This window comes from Caretta caretta, chromosome 9, assembly GCF_965140235.1.
Source record: "Caretta caretta isolate rCarCar2 chromosome 9, rCarCar1.hap1, whole genome shotgun sequence".
NCBI lineage: Eukaryota > Metazoa > Chordata > Testudines > Cheloniidae > Caretta > Caretta caretta.
Window position 1 is genome coordinate 48,753,984 of NC_134214.1, and position 19,557 is coordinate 48,773,540.

The 19,557-nt window shown below is 47.9% G+C and overlaps 1 protein-coding gene and 1 long non-coding RNA gene across 2 annotated transcripts in view; one reads left to right on the plus strand and one right to left on the minus strand.

Annotated features, from left to right (window-relative positions):
• Positions 1-1,724: 1,724 nt before the first annotated feature.
• On the minus strand, positions 1,725-7,550 carry LOC125642273 (uncharacterized). The gene is made up of 3 exons (XR_007358353.2): positions 7,384-7,550; positions 4,226-4,362; positions 1,725-3,414 (listed from the first exon to the last, which is right to left on the minus strand). It is a non-coding gene; the product is annotated as an uncharacterized LOC125642273 (long non-coding RNA).
• A 306-nt stretch (positions 7,551-7,856) lies between these two features.
• PCCB (propionyl-CoA carboxylase subunit beta) overlaps positions 7,857-19,557 on the plus strand; it is a 53,364-nt gene continuing 41,663 nt past the window's right edge. The window contains exons 1-2 of the mRNA XM_048863300.2: positions 7,857-8,041; positions 16,657-16,776. Of these exons, the coding sequence (XP_048719257.1) occupies positions 7,874-8,041; positions 16,657-16,776 (288 nt within the window). The 5' untranslated portion in view covers positions 7,857-7,873. The remainder of the gene's footprint in view (positions 8,042-16,656; positions 16,777-19,557) is intronic.

A 19,557-nucleotide genomic window follows, 5' to 3' on the forward strand; every position in this document is an offset into this window, starting at 1 on the left:
GCCTCTGAGTTCCAGCATGCTCTGGGGGAATTTTTCACCTGTGCCTTTACCTTTACTACAGCCAGCGGGGCAACCTTAGCTCTTTTAGTTGCCAGATTTTTTTATATGTAATATTTTGTAGTGGGAACGCATATTTTGTAGTGGGAACAGGAGCTTGGCTTGTTTAGCCTAACTAAAAGAAGGTGGAGGGGAGAAATGATTGCTCTCTATAAATATATCAGAGGGATAAATGCCAGAGAGGGAGAGGAATTATTTAAGCTCAGTACCAACGTGGACACAAGAACAAATGGATATAAACTGGCCACCAGGAAGTTTAGACTTGAAATTAGACGAAGGTTTCTAACCATCAGAGGAGTGAAGTTTTGGAATAGCCTTCCACGGGAAGCAGTGGGGGCAGAAGATCTATCTGGCTTTAAGATTAAACTCAATAAGTTTATGGAGGAGATGGTATGATGGGATAACATGATTTTGGTAATTAAATATTCATGGTAAATAGGCCTAATGGCCTGCGATAGGATGTCAGATGGGGTGGGATCTGAGTTACCCAGGAAAGAATTTTCTGTAGTATCTGGCAGGTGAATCTTGCCCATATGCTCAGGGTTTAGCTGATCGCCATATTTGGGTTTGGGAAGGAATTTTCCTCCAGGGAAGATTGGAAGAGCCCCTGGAGGTTTTTCGCCTTCCTCTGTAGCATGGGGCACAGGTCACTTGCTGGAGGATTCTCTGCTCCTTGAAGTCTTTAAACCACGATTTGAGGACTTCAATAGCTCAGGCATAGGTGAGAGGTTTTTCGCAGAAGTGGGTGGGTGAAATTCTGTGGCCTGCGTTGTGCAGGAGGTCAGACTAGATGATCATAATGGTCCCTTCTGACCTTAGTATCTGTGAATCTATGAAGGGTTTACCATACCTAGAGTGAAATCCATGGTAAATCCAGTATGGCAATCACTTAGTCAATGCTTTGCACATCCGCAGTATTCAAACGAAGCCAAGCAACCACTTTAGACACAAATTTGGGGAATGGTCATAAAATCACTTGTTCTTGGAGATTTGTGAATAAGGAGGTTCTGGCATCAGAGCCTGCAACTCTCAAACTCTCCTTACAGACCACTGAGCTGCAAGCAGAACGAAGCATCTTTGCTGCTACCAAGTGCACTGCCTGGTCATGAGACCACAGTCAGATTCCAATAAATTACTGGTACGAGGCAAGCAAAAAATTCAACTTCAGTAAGAGAAGTGACCAGAAATGACCATGCATACCAAGAAATAGCAGACAACCTGGCTGCACTGGGAATTCAACAGCACTGGTCACCAGTCTGGGAGTAGAGTAAGCAGCTCAGGAGAGACTACCAGAAAGCCAGGGGTGAGAACACCTCTGGGAACTCCCTGTCATCCTGTCTCTTTTGAGGACTTTGCCTGGGTGCTGGGAACTGCATCAAGCACTGAGTCCCCAGTGGTTTATGATAGCCTGATCAGCCAGAGTCGTGACCTTCTGACCCCCAAATCTAGTACCAGCCCAGAGAGGAGCCAACAGGTGCCTCATAGATCAAGCCAGCAAAGTGACTCTGGGGTTCCAACCAATCCCCGAAGAAACTGTGCCACTGGAGCAGATGCAGCATGTCCTGGGCCCATACTCGGAGGAGCTGTTTGATGACCCCCTTGGAAGAACAGCCTGCTGCAAAACCAGCAGCAAAAACAGAAAAGGAAGAAAAAGCCCCGAAGGCTGGTAAGTGTTTGGCTCCTTTTTTATTGTTAATGATAATAGTCAAATGGGAGGGATTTCCAGTTTATGACCCATTGCACTTTTTATTACAGGACATAAGTAGTCATGTGTATCTACTAATGGTGGAATGTACCCCAGCATCTTGGCATCACTTTCCACACCACCACCACACGGCATTCAAAATGGAGACCAAGAAACACAAACAACTGTTAAACAAGCATTTAACTTTAAAGTTTTTTTAGATACTTGCAAATGCTTAAAGATGTGCTGGGGCGTTAAAAGAAAGAATACTGCCTTCCCTTTTAGTATGCCATAGCGTAACAAGCTACCTGTAAACTGTACATGAAGGTTGGGGAAAATGTAGAGAGTGGGTGAGTAAATCAATGTCTGAAATACCCCAGGGTGTGTGTGTGGGGGGGGAATTGTGTGCAGTATACAAATATATTGGGCAAAGGGGGGTGACTGTCCATGTAGTTCTTTGAGAGTCCATATTGTCAGATGTGTTTGCATGTAGTCCATAGTATATTTAGTCAGAGCAGGCTGCGTTGTAAGCTATAGGGAGACAGTAAACCGTGTGGATGCTAACACGGCATCCTGTTGATTTCCCTTTAATTTTGACCCAATCCTGGGTGCTGATAGTTGCAAACTTTTCGCAGAGTAGGAATTCCCAATGGGTAGTCTCATTTCAGGAAAGGGTATATTTTCTGGGCTCTCCTAATCAGGACTGTGGTCCACCCCACTCATAGATGTGCTGCTCAGTCACCATAAGCTTGAAACCTCTGTAGCATAGACAGCTGGCTTACCACTGGTAGCATGGCATAAAATCTCTTTGGCATTCAGGAAACTCCAGGATTGTCATGTCCCCCAGACTGTGGAATGCCTGAAAGGACTGAGAAACCTTAGGTAGTAAACCATGGCATAACCCCACTGCCCCTGGCTACAACAGTCTGCAATTTTTAAACATATAGCATTTGTAAATGTCATCTTACCATTATGTGTGCACTCTTTTCACTCTGCTTAACTCAATTATGGCCATGGAGCTTCTAGGAACAGAAGTATTCATCTGAGAACATAGTGAAGCTGAGTTTTACAAAGTATCATTTTTTTGGCTTTGAGATTCCACAGGCACTTTTTTCTGAGGATGCACTGAACTTTTTTTTGAAGTACTGAGACAACGTACTGTTTGATGTCTGCTTTCAGGCACTTCCACCTCTGCCGCCCAGCCACGGTCCAGCAGGAGCCTGGGATTTTGAACGGTCAAGGAGTGGTCAAAGAGGAGGCATTTCTGTAATTAACTCATAGTGGACATCCTGAATGGAGTCAACAAGCAGACACAATACTAAAGGGGAAAGGATTCATAGGAGTGGAAAGGCACAGACAGTCTGTAGAGCACACTGATAGATTTTCAGCGCAGCTTCTGGAGCAGGAATGTTGCTTGAGGGAGGAAGACTGAATACAGCAGAAAACCCGGTTTGAGCAGCTGCTTGTGCTAATGGCTGCAAGAGTGCAAGCTCCTGTTCCACTCACACCAGGTCCTGAGACCACTCCTCCATGTCCTACAACCCAGGATCGCACTGCACAATGCCATAGTTGGGCGGCCCATGAACCGGGACTCCATGCTTGTTGGACAGGGCAAATGTACCCCCAGAAGTCCTCTACCTCTCCGCAACAGCACCCAGTGCATGCTACTTGTGCTAGAAAGGAAAAGGAGAACAGGGGGCCAGAGACCGGCAAAAATAGGAAACTGGTTTCAGTGTTTTGCACTGTTTCATGTTCGCTATATGCACTTTATTTTATTACTGGTTTTAGTCTTCGTTTATTAGTGGTGTTTCATATTGTTCATAAAGAAAGACTTTTATTTTATTAAGAAAATTTATTACTCCTGGGGGAATTCTGCACAAAAAAATTTAAAAATTCTGCACACAATATTTTAAAATTCTCCATATTTTATTTGTCAAAATAATACAATATAATCACTCCAGTTTCAATTATTTTGGTAATTTATTTCAAAACACCTGTCAACAATACAAACAGCAAAAAACATTCCCCCAGGAGTAAAGTGTTAAAGAAACCCCTACCACAACCCAGTTCCAGTTGGGGACTGCTCAAGGAAAACTGTGTGGTGCCCCCAGATCCCAGACACCTGCACTCCCATCCCTCCAGACCCCCTGGCACAGACACCCACACCTCCTTCCCCCCACAGTCCAGCCATGGGACACCTCCCAGCCCAGACACCAGTATCCCCCCTCCCACCAGAGCCCAGCCATGGGGCAGCCCCCTGACACGAGTCCCCACATCCCACAGAGTCCAGCCACTCACGCCCCCCACCTCCTATGCCCCCCCTCCCGCCCAGCTGCGGAGTAGCCCCTGGCCCAGACACCAGCCCCCACTCTCCACGGAGCCCAGCCGCGGGGCAGCTCCCAGCCCAGACACCAGCACCCTTTACTTCCCCCAATTTCTTTACCCTCCAGCTAGGGGATGTGGTGTGGCCCTGCCCTTCCTCACCTTTTGCGACAGCTGGCTGGGTCTCCCAGACCCTCCCATCCCTGGGAGAATGAAGATCAAACAGCATGCAGCCTCCAGCCCTGTTATAGTCTTGGCCTTCACATCTTCTGGCAAAGATTCCACAGATTGACTGTGCACTGTGTGAAAAAATACTTCCTTTTGTTTGTTTTTAAACCTGCTGCCTATTAATTTCATTTAGTGACCCCTTGTTCATGTGTTACGAGCAGTAAATGACACTTCCATATTTATTTTCTCCACACCAGTCATGATTTTATAGACCTCTATCATATTCCCCCTTAGTCGTCTCTTTTCCAAGCTGAAAAGTCCCAATCTTATTAATCTCTCCTCATATGGAAACTGTTCCATACCCGTAATCAGTTTTGTTGCTCTTTTCTTTACCTTTTCCAATTCCAATATATATTTTTAGAGATGGGGTGACCACATCTGAACACAGTATTAAAGATGTGGGCATATCATAGATTTATATAGAAGCAATATGATATTTATTCTTATTATTGATCCCTTTTTAATGATTCCCAACATTGTTAGCTTTTTTGACTGCCACTGCACGTTGAGTGGATGTTTTCAGAGAACTATCCACAATGACTTCATGTTGACTCTTCCCCAGCAAATCATGTTAATCTGTGTCTGACAATTCTGTTCTTTTTTCAACCAGTTTGCCCACGACTGAAGTTAGGCTTACCAGCCTGTAATTGTCAGGATCACCTTTGGAGCCTTCTTAAAAAATTAGTGTCATATTAGCTATCCTCCAATCACCTGGTACAGAAGCTGATTTAAATGACAGGTTACATGCAACAGTTAGTACTTCTGCAATTTCACATCTGAGTTTCCACCTAGCATTGGTCAGAAGACAGGATACTGGGCTAGATGGACCTTTGTTCTGTCCCAGGATGGCAATCCTTAAGTTCTCACTAGCATCTGGTCCTGCTGACCTATTACAAGTCATCAAGAACACTATCCTGGATAATGTCACGGCTAACCTGGTGGCTGAACTTTGTGACTTTGTCCTTACACTATGGATGTAGAAGCCCTCTACACCAACATTCCACACAAAGATGGACTACAAGCCATCAAGAACATTATCCCCGATAACGTCATGGCTAACCTGGTGGCTGAACTTTGTGACTTTGTCCTTACCAATAACTATTTTACATTTGGGGACAATGTATACCTTCAAATCAGCGGCACTGCTATGGGTACCCGCATGGCCCCACAGTATGCTAACATTTTTATGGCTGACTTAGAACAACGCTTCCTCAGCTCTCATCCCCTTACGCCCCTACTCTACTTGCGCTATATTGATGACATCTTCATCATCTGGACCCATAGAAAAGAAGCTCTTGAGGAATTCCACCATGATTTCAACAATTTCCATCCCACCATCAACCTCAGCCTGGTCCAGTCCACACAAGAGATCCACTTCCTGGACACTACAGTGCTAATAAACGATGGTCACATAAACACCACCCTATACCGGAAACCTACTGACCACTATTCCTACCTACATGCCTCCAGCTTTCACCCTGACCACACCACACGATCCATTGTCTACAGCCAAGCTCTGCGATACAACCGCATTTGCTCCAACCCCTCAGACAGAGACAAACACCTACAAGATCTCTATCAAGCATTCTTACAACTACAATACCCACCTGCGGAAGTGAAGAAACAGATTGATAGAGCCAGAAGAGTTCCCAGAAGTCACCTACTACAGGACAGGCCTAACAAAGACAATAACAGAACGCCACTAGCCGTCACCTTCAGCCCCCAACTAAAACCCCTCCAACGCATTATCAAGGATCTACAACCTATCCTGAAGGATGACCCAACACTCTCACAAATCTTGGGAGATAGGCCAGTCCTTGCCTATAGACAGCCCCCCAACCTGAAGTGAATACTCACCAGCAACCACGTACCACACAACAGAACCACTAACCCAGGAACCTATCCTTGCAACAAAGCCCGTTGCCAATTGCCCACATATCTATTCAGGGGACACATCACAGGGCCTAATAACATCAGCCACACTATCAGAGGCTCGTTCACCTGCACATCTACCAATGTGATATATGCCATCATGTGCCAGCAATGCCCCTCTGCCATGTACATTGGTCAAACTGGACAGTCTCTACGTAAAAGAATAAATGGACACAAATCAGATGTCAAGGATTATAACATTCATAAACCAGTCAGAGAACACTTCAGTCTCTCTGGTCACATGATTACAGACATGAAAGTTGCGATATTACAACAGAAAAACTTCAAATCCAGACTCCAGCGGGAGACTGCTGAATTGGAATTCATTTGCAAATTGGATACAATTAATTTAGGCTTGAATAGAGACTGGGAGTGGCTAAGTCATTATGCAAGGTAACCTATTTCCCCTTGTTTTCCTAACCCCCCCCCCCGTTCTTGTTAAACCCTGGATTTGTACTGGAAATGGCCCACCTTGATTATCATACATATTGTAAGGAGAGTGATCACTTTACATAAGCTATTACCAGCAGGAGAGTGGGGTGGGGAGAGAGAAAACCTTTTGTAGTGATTAACACCCATTTTTTCATGATTTGTGTGTATAAAAACATGCTCTGTATTTTCCACAGTATGCATCCGATGAAGTGAGCTGTAGCTCATGAAAACTTATGCTCAAATAAATTAGTTAGTCTCTAAGGTGCTACACGTACTCATTTTCTTTTTGTTTAGTTTATGAATTTGTTCCAAAACCACTTCTGGGACAGTTTAGTTTATCAATTTGTTCCAACGCCTCAATCTGGGACGGTTCCTCAGATTTATCACCTAAAAAGAATGGCTCAGGTTTGGAAATCTCCCTCAGATATATCCTAGAAAAGCTCCAGGCCCAGCTTGGTCCTTGCCCCAACGCATACAGCCTAGCAGCCCCCAGAGCCCTGGCCTCCGAAGGCGGCCGCTGTGGAGAACGGAGTCCCCAGAGCCCTGACTCCAGCTGCGGGGGAGGCCGGGGCTCTGGGGGCTGCTAGGCTCCCTGGGGCGAGGCAGCTGCCTTTGCAACACTGGCAGGTTTCCACCATAAACTTGCTTGTGTTTTGGCAAGAGTCTTGTGGCCTCTGCAGTAAGTTAGGCGAAGGGCCGGCACTACCTGCAAGGCTTCCCACCCTTACCGAGAGACGCTGGGCCAATAAAAGTTATTCCCTCAGCCGCCTGCTCGCCTGTAAATTTGCTCCAGCAAATCAGCCTTTCCCCGCCAAACGGAGCGTATCCGACCGGCTCCCTCGCCCCCCACGGCAGCGCCAGCGGCCGCCGCGCCGAGCGGCTGGGGAACAAAGGGCCGCGCGTCACAAATCCCCCGCGTCCCCCCTGGCTGAGCGCCGACCGCGGGCGCTGGCGGGCAGGGGAGTGCGGGGCTGGCCCGGCCAGAGCGGCGCTAGGGAGCCGGGACAGGCCCGCTCTCACTGGCGGGCTCGCCAGGGCTGCAGGCTGGGACTCAGCGAGGCCGGGTGTCAGCAGCGCCGCCCGCCCCGCCCCTCGTGGAGGCCACGGCCGGGCTGCTGCGGCCTTCCCTGGAGCTGAGCCGGGGGCGGGGCCGCGCGGCCTGTCAGACGCCCGGCCGCCCACAGGCCCCTGCGCACGCGCCGTGCTGCTCTCCCAGCTATGGCCGCGCTACGGCCCCTGCGGCGGCTCCTGCCGCTCTCCGGGACGCGGCTGGTCCGGCCCCGCTCGGCCGGCGCCCCCAGCTCCGTGCCCGAGCGCATCGCCGAGAAGCGTCGCGCCGCGCTGCTGGGGGGCGGCCAGGCCCGCATCGATGCGCAGCACAAACGGGTGAGCACTTCGGCCGGCCTGGCCTCCCCCGACGCAGGCGTGTCGTCCCGTCCCCCCCCGGCGCCTCTCCCTGATCCCCGCCGGTACCCCTGGCCCGGACACCCGCCCCTCCCCCCGGTGTCCGACCCTGATCCCCTGGCCCGGACACCCGCCCCTCCCCCCGGTGTCCGACCCTGATCCCCTGGCCCGGACACCCGCCCCTCCCCCCGGTGTCCGACCCTGATCCCCGCCGGTACCCCTGGCCCGGACACCCTCCCCTCCCGCCGGTGTCCGACCCTGATCCCCTGGCCCGGACACCCGCCCGTCCCCCCGGTGTCCGACCCTGATCCCCTGGCCCGGACACCCGCCCCTCCCCCCGGTGTCCGACCCTGATCCCCTGGCCCGGACACTCGCCCCTCCCCCCGGTGTCCGACCCTGATCCCCTGGCCCGGACACCCGCCCCTCCCCCCGGTGTCCGACCCTGATCCCCTGGCCCGGACACCCGCCCCTCCCCCCGGTGTCCGACCCTGATCCCCTGGCCCGGACACCCGCCCCTCCCCCCGGTGTCCGACCCTGATCCCCTGGCCCGGACACCCGCCCCTCCCCCCGGTGTCCGACCCTGATCCCCTGGCCCGGACACCCGCCCCTCCCCCCGGTGTCCGACCCTGATCCCCTGGCCCGGACACCCGCCCCTCCCCCCGGTGTCCGACCCTGATCCCCTGGCCCGGACACCCGCCCCTCCCCCCGGTGTCCGACCCTGATCCCCTGGCCCGGACACCCGCCCCTCCCCCCGGTGTCCGACCCTGATCCCCTGGCCCGGACACCCGCCCCTCCCCCCGGTGTCCGACCCTGATCCCCTGGCCCGGACACCCGCCCCTCCCCCCGGTGTCCGACCCTGATCCCCTGGCCCGGACACCCGCCCCTCCCCCCGGTGTCCGACCCTGATCCCCTGGCCCGGACACCCGCCCCTCCCCCCGGTGTCCGACCCTGATCCCCGCCGGTACCCCTGGCCCGGACACCCGCCCCTCCCCCCGGTGTCCGACCCTGATCCCCTGGCCCGGACACCCGCCCCTCCTCCCGGTGTCCGACCCTGATCCCCGCCGGTACCCCTGGCCCGGACACCCGCCCCTCCCCCCGGTGTCCGACCCTGATCCCCGCCGGTACCCCTGGCCCGGACACTAGCCCCCGCCGCCAGCATCGCTCCTCCCCACCCCGGTCCTTACCTGATCCCCGATAGGGTGACCACACAGGAAGTTTATAAATCGGGACAGGTATGGGGGATAATAGGGGCCTATATAAGACAAAGCCTTGAATATCGTGACTGTCCCTATAAAATTGGGACATTTGGTCACCCTGATCCCTGATGATACCCCCTGGCCCTGACCCCAGCCCCTCTGCCAGCATCGCCCCCACCCATGCCTGACCCCGATCCTGTCCCTCTTCCACACTCCCTTCCTCCCCCAGCACCTGACCCTGGTCCCTGACAATACCCCCTAGCCCCTGACAGCAGCCTTCTTCTCCAGCCCCTGATTCTAGCCTCCCCTTCCGGACCCTGAGAACAACCCCACTCTTATATCCCGAGTCTTCCCCTGATCCCAACCCTTTCCTCCCCCGATCTGGCCCCTGACACTGGCCCACCCCTGAGACTGCTTCCCCTCCCACCAGCCCCTGACACCACCAACCCCTGAGACTGATTCGCCCCCAATTCCTTCCCAGTCTTCTGACCCTACTCCCCACCACCTCTCCCTGACACCCCTCCCCCCCAGTACAGACACTGACCCCTGCAGCCACCTCCTGATGGCTGTGACCTCTCCCTGCACTGATTCCATCACCCACTCACCCACCAGGCACCCAGCCCTGACCTTCTCTGGGATCAGTGACCTGCCCCTGTATGACCTGAACCCTCTATCCTCAGCTTGGCAGTGTCCCCATGGGGCTGGCACCCCTATCCCTGCCAATGGGGTCTGGGTGATTGTCTCTCTCCTAGCAGGATGGGCTATGGGGGGACGAGTCTCCACTTGCTCTCGAGAAGAGGCGCTAGTTATCAATGGACTCCCTGCCATTATGTCCCCAACCCACGTTTTTATTAAAGAATTGTAGCAGCACTCTCTCCAAACCATAAGACTGCAGAGGTCAATGTATGCAATGTGAAGGACACAAATAGTCAGATCTGCATTAAGGAGCACATTCCACAGGCAGCCCTGTTCTTAAGTAACCCTAAAGTTGCCAGCACAATTTTGTTTGACCTTAACAGATTGTTTCTATCAGGAACATTATTTTTGTTGATACGATCAATAGTTGTTCATAACAGGCTTCACTGTACATATTCTGCTGATGGAGGTCTTTGATGAGTTACCCTGCTGGACCTGTGTTTCTGGGTACCAGCCACTATGACATACCAGGGCACAATCCAGACTAATGAGTAGCTGTTTCACCCCTGGACTGTAACCTGGAGTGCCCTTTACAATGTGTTGCTGCTTGTAGCTTTCAACCTGGACTGCTAACAAACAACCTCCAGCATGGAAATCACTCTCAGCTATGTCTATGTATGTGTGCTGCAGCCGGCTAGCCACACTCTGGCTCTTACCAGCCTTGATTATGTTGCAGGGTGACCCCAATACATCACCAGTCCCAGATCTTCCCACAGAAATGTTTGTCCTGTACTGCCCAGTCCTCTCCTGAAATCTGTTATTCCTTGAAGGGAACACAGAACCTAAGTTGAGACTTCACAGTTGATGAGTCTTCTCAGACATGGTTCCCTTTCTCCAGGAATGTCTCAGGCCCCATGAGCAGCATGCAGAAAACCACTTTCTTGGATGTACTCGTGCCCAAGGATACTTAACACTGGGTTGCCTCATTGGAGCATCTAATCTGATCTGATCCATGGATACTGGGAGCCACAGACTTGGATGACTGAATTTTTTAGTTTTAGCCACATCATTGAAGAGAGGCCAAACCTTGTTCATGAGGCAGGCCATCAGAATGGTCATAAATGTCTTGAAGTGCACACACCTTTTCTTGTACAGATTATACTATATGTTCCTCTCTGCTCCGAGAAATCAGAGATCTGATCTCATTAAACTCTGTGCAATCTTTAGTGCTATTTTTCACCCATATAACCTAATATGCCTTTCCAGTGTAATTTATAGCCAGGAATGATGGAATCCCATTGATTATTTTGTTTCTCATTCTGCCATATTTCAATATTGTTCATTGTGTCTCAGTCATCTTCTACTGTCAAGCATTCCATTTTACCTTTGTTTGATTTTAAGTTGCGTAGACATTTATTGTTTTATTTTTGACCATGTACCTATTTTACCAAACTCCTTAGTTTGGCACCGTTTTCAGAATTTACCCATTCCTGCTTCAGTTCAGCTGTAATTTCTGGTCAGTCCTTTACTGGGTGCAGAGCTACATTTGTATTACTGACAACCCTAACCAGATCCCCTTGTCTATCTTGTGTTCTCATCAGCTATCTCTCAGTACAAGGATGATATCTGCCAGGGTGAAAAGTCATTGATGAGACTTAAGATGGCTGAGGAGTCCAATTCATGCTTTATAGGTTTTTCCACATATGTGACAAGTGATTGCTTTGAAAGAGCACAACTGCTGGCTAGGATGCTATAGCTTTTCCTTCCTCCTCTGCTGTTTCTCAGCCTCTTGAGCAAGGCGATTGTCTTCAAAACCGGATGAGGGTTGATGTGTGATGCAGTACCACTGCAGTGTGTTGCCAGTCAGCTCTTCCCAATTCATGATCACTGCCTCCTTTCTTCAGATATACTTACAGGGTGTTCTTGCAGCATTTCCTCTGTCCCCACCATGGGTTCTCTTATCATGGATAAGTTGAGAAAAGAGGTTGTGCTTCAGAAGACAAGTATCAGCCATCTGCACACAATGACCAGCCCAGTGAAGTTGATGTTTCATACTCTTCGCCTCAGCACTGGTGATGTTAGCTGCAGAGAGAACACTGGCATTGGTGTGATGGTCTTCCCATCTGATACTGAGAAGCCTCCTAAGGTAGCACTGTTGGTACCATTCCAGATGCTTAAGATGGCTTCGGTATGTCACCCATGTCTTGCACCCATAAAGAAGAGTGGGGATGATTACTGCATTGTAGACCAGGATCTTAGTTTCCATCCGCAGATCTCTGTCAATAAAGACATAACGGAGCAATGTTCCAAAGATATGCTGGCACAACAGATCCTATGTTCAATCTCCACATCAAGATTGGCTATCTGGGCTCAACGTTTTCCAGGGGTTCACCACTAATGACAGTTTGTAGGAGAACGGGGGCAACTTGTGCTGGGGCAGGCTGGTGGAGCACCTTAGTCTTCCGAGTATTGAGGGAAAGTCCCAGGCTATGATAGGTGCCTGAGAAGAGGTCTAGGTGGGTTGCAAGTCAGCCTTAGTGTGTGCGAGGACAGCACAGTCGTCCCCATACTGAAGGACAGTAATAATAGTCCTGGTGACTTTAGTTTGAGAATGAAGACATCGCAAATTGAAAAGCAGGCCATCCATGCAATACTCATCCCATCATAGAGTAGCCTGGGAACATGAATGAACTTCAATGAACTACTGAACCTAGTCAGCACCTTTGATAATGCTTCACAATTGATTGAATCAAAGGCCTTAGATCAATAAATGCCATAAAGAATGGCTGGTGTCGTTCTCTACACTTCTCTTGGATCTGTTGTGCAAAAAAACCATGTTGGTGGTGCCCCATGACAGTCTGAAACCACATTGGGATTCCTGAAGGACGTCTTTGGCAAGAGGAAGGAGACAGTTCAAAAGGATGCGAGCAAGGATCTTCCCAGCAATGGAGAAGAGGGCAATATCTTGGTAATTCCCGTACACTGGTTTGTCCCCTCTATCTTGTGTACTGTTGAGTTGATGTGGTTGTGGGGGGAGGGGCTTCAGGCCCAACAAGGGATAAAATGTTAATAATAGGCACCCACTGTGGAACTGGAAGCGTGTCAGGGAATCCTACCCGTAGAAGCCCTATGCCTACTCCTTTTTGCTCACAGACAGTTGCTGCTTGATTTCAGAGATGGATTCTTGCATGCTAAGTCTGTATTTTTATCTAATCAGAACAAATCATAAGGATTATCCTCCCCTCATCCAGTTAGTCAGCTGGACTTGCTCGCAGACCTGAGAAAAACCTACATTCTTGGAACTAGTCTATTTAACTTTCCAGGAGGCTAATTCAGGTCACACTGAACACCCATTGTTTCATGTTCTCTGTGCATATAAATCTCCCCACTGTATTTTCCACTGTATGCATCCGATGAAGTGAGCTGTAGCTCACAAAAGCTTATGCTCAGATAAATTTGTTAGTCTCTAAGGTGCCACAAGTCCACCTTTTCTTTTTACTTGGACAATACTGATTGGTACAAATCTTGTCCCAAACTTTGCTTTGGTAAATCCTCTGATTTTCCTCCTCCGAGGATCTAGCTCAGGGGTCTCAAAGTCCCGGTCCACAGGCCATCTGCAGCCCGAGAACCTCCCCACTTCCCCACTACAGCCTGCAGAGGAGAGACGCACGCAGCCACACTGCTGGCAATGTCTGCTGCAGGCACCTCCCCCCACAGCTCCCATTGCCTGTGAGAGAGGGACAGAGATACCATCACTAGTCGCCGGGCAGAGTCAGCCATGGAGTCAGCATCATTAGTTGCTGGGCAGCGTCAGCCATGGAGGCAACGTCACTTTTTTCCACAATGAATATAAACAAGTCAAAATACCGAACACAACTATCTGATGCACACTTTGCTGCACTCCTGAAGGTTTCAACTGCTCAGTCACTGAGGCCAAACATCAACAACTGACAGAACTGAAGTGTTGCCAGGTGTCTGGCAAGCACTAAAAACTCTCTGGCAGACAAAGAATTGTATAAAGTTGTATGACAGCTTTATTATTTCTAAGAAATTTGAAATAAAAAATGCAATATAAACAAGAGGAGGGGGTCTCCACCCACAAGAGAAAGTCTGTTTAAGCCCGTGGGAGACCCCTCCATTTTGTCTTCAGCTGGCTAAGGAGATAGCCTCTCCACGCCACAAGGATACCAGAAAGAAACTGGAACAAAGGACTGTCACTAAAGGGGGTGTGAGTGATTGCTGGACCCAGATTAGAAGGAGATTAGTCTGTAAAAGGAAACTTACTGGAACTGACAGGTTTCAGAGTAGCAGCCCTGTTAGTCTGTATCCGCAAAAAGAAAAGGAGGACTTGTGGCACCTTAGAGACGAACAAATTTATTTGAGCATAAGCTTTTGTGAGCTATAGCTCACTTCATTGGATGCATGGTTTTGTCTGCATTCAGTTTTATTAGACATAGACTTATGGGTTTTATTTTATTTTGCTTGATAACTCACTTTGTTCTGTCTGTTACTACTTGGATCCTTGGATCTGTCTGTTACACTTAAATCCTACTTTCTGTAATTAATAAAATCACTTTTTACTTATTAAATAACTCAGAGTATGTATTAATACTTGGTGGGGCAAACAGCTGTGCATATCTCTCTATCAGTGTTATAGAGGGTGAACAATTTATACAGTTTAAAATGGATTTATTTAGGGTTTGGACCCCATTGGGAGTTGGGCATCTGAGTGTCAAGGAGAGGAACACTTCTGTAAGCTGCTTTCAGTTAAGCCTACAGCTGTTAGGGGACAGGGTTCAGACCTGGGTCTGGGGTTGCAGCAGGCTAATGGGTCTGGCTCAAACCAGGCAGGGCACTGAAGTCCTAAGCTGACAGGGCAGGAAATCAGGAGCAGAAGTAGTCTTGGCACATCAGGTGGCAGCTCCCAAGGGGTTTCTGTGATCCAACCCCTCACACCTCCATGTTATCCCTTTACCCTGACACCAAAACTGAGAAACCCACTTGCTTTGCTTATCTCTGGGAAAGAACACTCTAGACCAGTAGATTAAAGAGTCGTCAACATGAAATACTATTTTGAATGTTCACATGATTTTTCTTTTTTCATGTATCAATTTAAGAAATCAAAGGTGATAGCCCTGGTCTACACTCAGGGCTGTCCCTAGGGGGATCTGGGGCCTGGGGCGGAAGTGATGGATTAATCTCTTCCAGGGCCTACTGCACCAGCCCATAGGGCCCAGAGCAGTCGCCCCGATTCACCCTACCCAAGGGACGGCTCTGTCTACACTACAAACTTATCTCAGTAGAACTGCATGACTCTGGGGTGTGGAAAATCCACATCCCTGAGTGACGCAGTTATGCTTACCTAACTCCCAGGTAGACAGACAATTGGCTGGCTTCTCCCATCGACATAGATACCGCCTCTTGGGGAGGTGGTGTACCTACACAAATGGGAGAAGCTCTCCTGTTGTCATAGGTAGCATCTTCACTAAGTGCTACAGCATCACTGTAAGTGTAGACAAGCCCATGTAGTCCCTTTATGCTAATACTCTGGGGCCAATGTTTTCAAAAATCTGCAGCTGCTGGGTGCTTAGCACTTTTGATTTAAAAAAAAACAATCAGTCACTTGTTTAGGAGCAAAGTTACAAAAGTACGAGACTTAACTTTAGGCTCCTTGTAACAGGGAACACCTCTTGAGTGCCTCCTGCCTCTGCATCTGGTAGTGCAGGTCTTTTCCTGCTCCTGGTGGCCCCGCAGGTTGTCAGCTTTGCTAGGCACATCTCTAGCAGTTCAGCCCTCCAGCCAAATCACACAGTCATAATGAATGAACTCCTTCCAGGGTAGCGCAGAGTTCAAACTGTTATCCGCCACCAGGGTCTTCAGCCTGGTCTCTGGGTCCTTTAAATCCCACCCTTCCCTCAGGCTTCTGAAAAAGCTTTGTCCTCTTCTCAGCGCTTAGGCCATTTTCCCAGTGGCCAGTTGGGCAACCCAGGCCCACCCACTATTCCTTGTCCAACCCAGGGACCCTATAAACAGCAGCTATATACTGTTTCCTTTGATTGGGGGGAAAAAAGAGCTTCACAATAATTGATAACTACCTGGCATTGTTACTGAGCAATGGACCTCAGTACACCTGAACAGCTTATTGGACTGTACCAGCCTGTCAAAAGCCTTGAATATACTAATGCCAAAAGGAGGCGAGGGATAAAGAGCAAAGGTCTGTCTGAAATCCAGAGATGAGCCATCTAATTCTTTCTCTCTTTGTCTTTTTGTTTTCCTCTTTTGTTTGTTCCAGTGTCCAACATTATTGTTGTGATAAATGGTTTGAATTGGGTTAGTTGTGAAAGGATTACTTCCATGTGCTTTCTGCCATTAGAAAAATAATCCTAACATCAAAATAAACTGCTCAGAGTAAACAAAAACAGTCATCATACCACGCAGCTTTTTAACAGGACCTCTCAAGGACCACCCACCACCTCTGTCCTGATGTTCCTTCTCGTGATAATGGGATTCCCTTTTCAGCTGTTTTCTGTTTCCAGTTTGTTTTGCATTGTGTTTGCCTTAACTGATACCGTGATTTCTTTCCTTATTTTAAATATTGTGGGGAAGGGGTCAAGCACCTGCTTAGTGAAACAAATATGGGGATGCTTCTGGACTCTTTGATAAATATTAATCCCCATGTGTTTTCTTTTAATTGTATTAAGTTGTGCCTTTCCAGGATGTTTAACCAAATGATGATCCTGTTAAATGTCGTTTGCTGCATTTCAGGGAAAGCTGACAGCAAGGGAGCGAATTCTTCTGTTGCTGGACCCTGGCAGTTTTGTTGAGTATGACATGTTCGTGGAACACAGATGTGCAGACTTTGGGATGGAGTCTGATCAGAATAAGGTATTTCTGTTCAGTCTCTCTCTTGACCTTTTAATCCTTATGGTGATAAATTGTTCTCCTTATCTAGTGAGGACAGGACAAGAATTAAAGGGCTTCAATTGCAGCAAGGGAGATTTAGGTTAGACATTATGAAAACTTCCTAAATGTAAAGGTAGATAAGCACTGGAACAAATTACCTAGGGAGATTGTGGAATCTCTGTCATTGGAGGTTTTAAGAACAGGTCAGACAAACACCTCTCAGGGGTGTTCTAGGTAATACATAGTCCTGCCTCAGTGTACGGGACTGGAGTAGATGACCTACCAAGTTCCCTTTCAGTCCTACAGTTCTGTGGTTCTTAGGATTCTGTGCTGTAGCCCAGTGGCTCTCAATCTTTCCAGTCTACTGTACTCCTTTCAGGAGCCTGATTTGTCTTGCATACTCCAAGTTTCACCTCATTTAAAAACTTACAAAATCAGACATAAAAATGCAAAAGTGTCACAGCACACTCTTACTGAAAAATGGCTTACTTTCTCATTTTTACCATATAATTATAAAATAAATTGATTGGAATATAAATATTGCACTTGCATTTCAGTTTATAGTATGTAAAACAGTATAAACAAGTCATATGAAATTTTAGTTTGTACTGACTTCACTAATACTTTTTATGTAGCCTGTTATAAAACTATGCAAATATCTAGATGAGTTGATTTACCCCCGGAAGACCTGTGCATACCCTCATGGGTACACGTACCCCTGGTTGAGAACCACTGCTCTAGCCAACCCACCTATTCTCAAACAGGCTTCCTGCTTCTGATAGACATTGCAAAGAGTTTCTTGGTATTTGTCTTTATGTATTTGGTTGCTTTTCAGATTCCCTCTTTGCATTCCTAATTTCCATTTTACCTGCTATAGTTATGCTCCTTTCTGTTCGCTTCACTTGGGTTGATTTTACTTTTTTTTTTTTTTAAGGATACCTGTTTGCTCAAATAACCTCTTGAATGTTGTCTCAACTTCATATATAGCAGCTCTGAAACCTAGTGGTTAGAGCCTAACAATAGGTCACATTAGAAACAGAAACATAGGCGAACACATTTTTGTGTTTATATTGGGGTTGATGCAGAAATTACTAGGTGAAATCTGTGGTCTGTTTTGCAGGTCAGGTCATAATGTCCCTTGTGGCCTTAAAATCTATGAAATGTGCATGTAGACCCTGGTAATTACTGTGGCGAGTGGTTGGTGAATGAAAATATGACAAAATGGAAAGTGTCCAATTCAATATGCGTACTTGGCAAATATGTGAAATAGTGTATGTTGTGGTGTACATGACATAAATTAAAAAAATTAATGTTTGCTACAAGTGTTTTAAAGAAAGTCAAACAGCTAGCCCTGGTGGAAGCCACCAACTTAGCACCCTGAACTGGAGTTTGTTGAAGTGCTAAACCAGCTTTTCACAGCAGTAGCCTCTTCTGTGGGTGCAGAGAATCAACTTCTCTGTAGGAGAATAACTAAAAAATGGATTTAAAGCGTGATTACAATTGGTGATTTATATCCCTTTGATTTAGATCAGGCCACCCTGGTATTAAAGCAACGGTGTCAAACTGTGGCGTATACTTAATTATGGTCTCGGGTATGAATTTATGACTGGGTATTCCCCTCGGTCCACAGCAGATTACCAATGTCAGTGGAAGGTTTATGCAAGAGACCAAAGGGAGTATGTGGTATTTATGTAATAACCATTAGTTAGTGTTTATTAAATGTTTAGTTAGTGTTTATTAAATTAGTGTTGGGGGGAGGGATAGCTCAGTGGTTTGAGCATTGGCCTGCTAAACCCAGGGTTGTGGGTTCAATCCTTGAGGGGGCCATTTGGGTCAAAAATTGGGGATTGGCCCTGCTTTGAGCAGGGGGTTGGACTAGATGACCTCCTGAGGTCCCTTCCAATCCTGATATTCTATGATTCTATGATTCTATGAAATGTATTGCAGTAATGCCTAAAGGCCATACTCTGTAGTTCCTTTATTCCACAGACAGACTGTGCAAATAAGTGGATTTAAAATCTGCAAACCCACAGTCTGCTGTCCATCATCAAAATGTCTCCCTCACTTATGTACACGGTGAAATGGGTCCTGGACAAAGTTAAGGTGGTTTGTGTATGTGACATCCAGCTTAAGGCACCCAGAACTGTGAGCCATCGTGTAACCCTTCTGCCTCAACAAGTGAATGCTTTGCTGCTGCTGCTAAACTGTGTCTCAGCTCCCTGCCACACCAGCCTGTCTCAGTTGCTAGCAAACTCTTCAAGACTCAGCCAATCTAAACCTTGCCTTGCAGATAACTATCTGAGAGCCCCAGTTCCCAAGTGCTGCCAACACATCTTCCTGCAGAATTTCAGAAATGATTAGGTTTGCTGCCTCCAAAGAGACAGAGCACACGCCAGCCTGTTAGGTTAACCTTGACTTCAATACACAATGCTGAGATGATTTTGTAATAGAAGAAGTTGTTTATTCATGAAGAACAAAGATTTAAGTAACGCCAAGCAAGGGAAAAAAGCTTGATAGCTTTTTAAACATATATGTAAATGTGCTTTCATTGTCCTCTGCCAGCAATCCAGACAGACAGACAGGTGAATCCCATTCCTTTGTCTAGAGTAAGCGTATGACGTATACACTACTTCCCAAACCTATTTAAGAAAATATTTCCAGTACACATATATCATCTTTTGAATACAACCTGTACATGCATCACACAGTGATTTTCAGGATGTGGCCAGTTTACATATGGTACCTTACATGTCACCTTTTAGA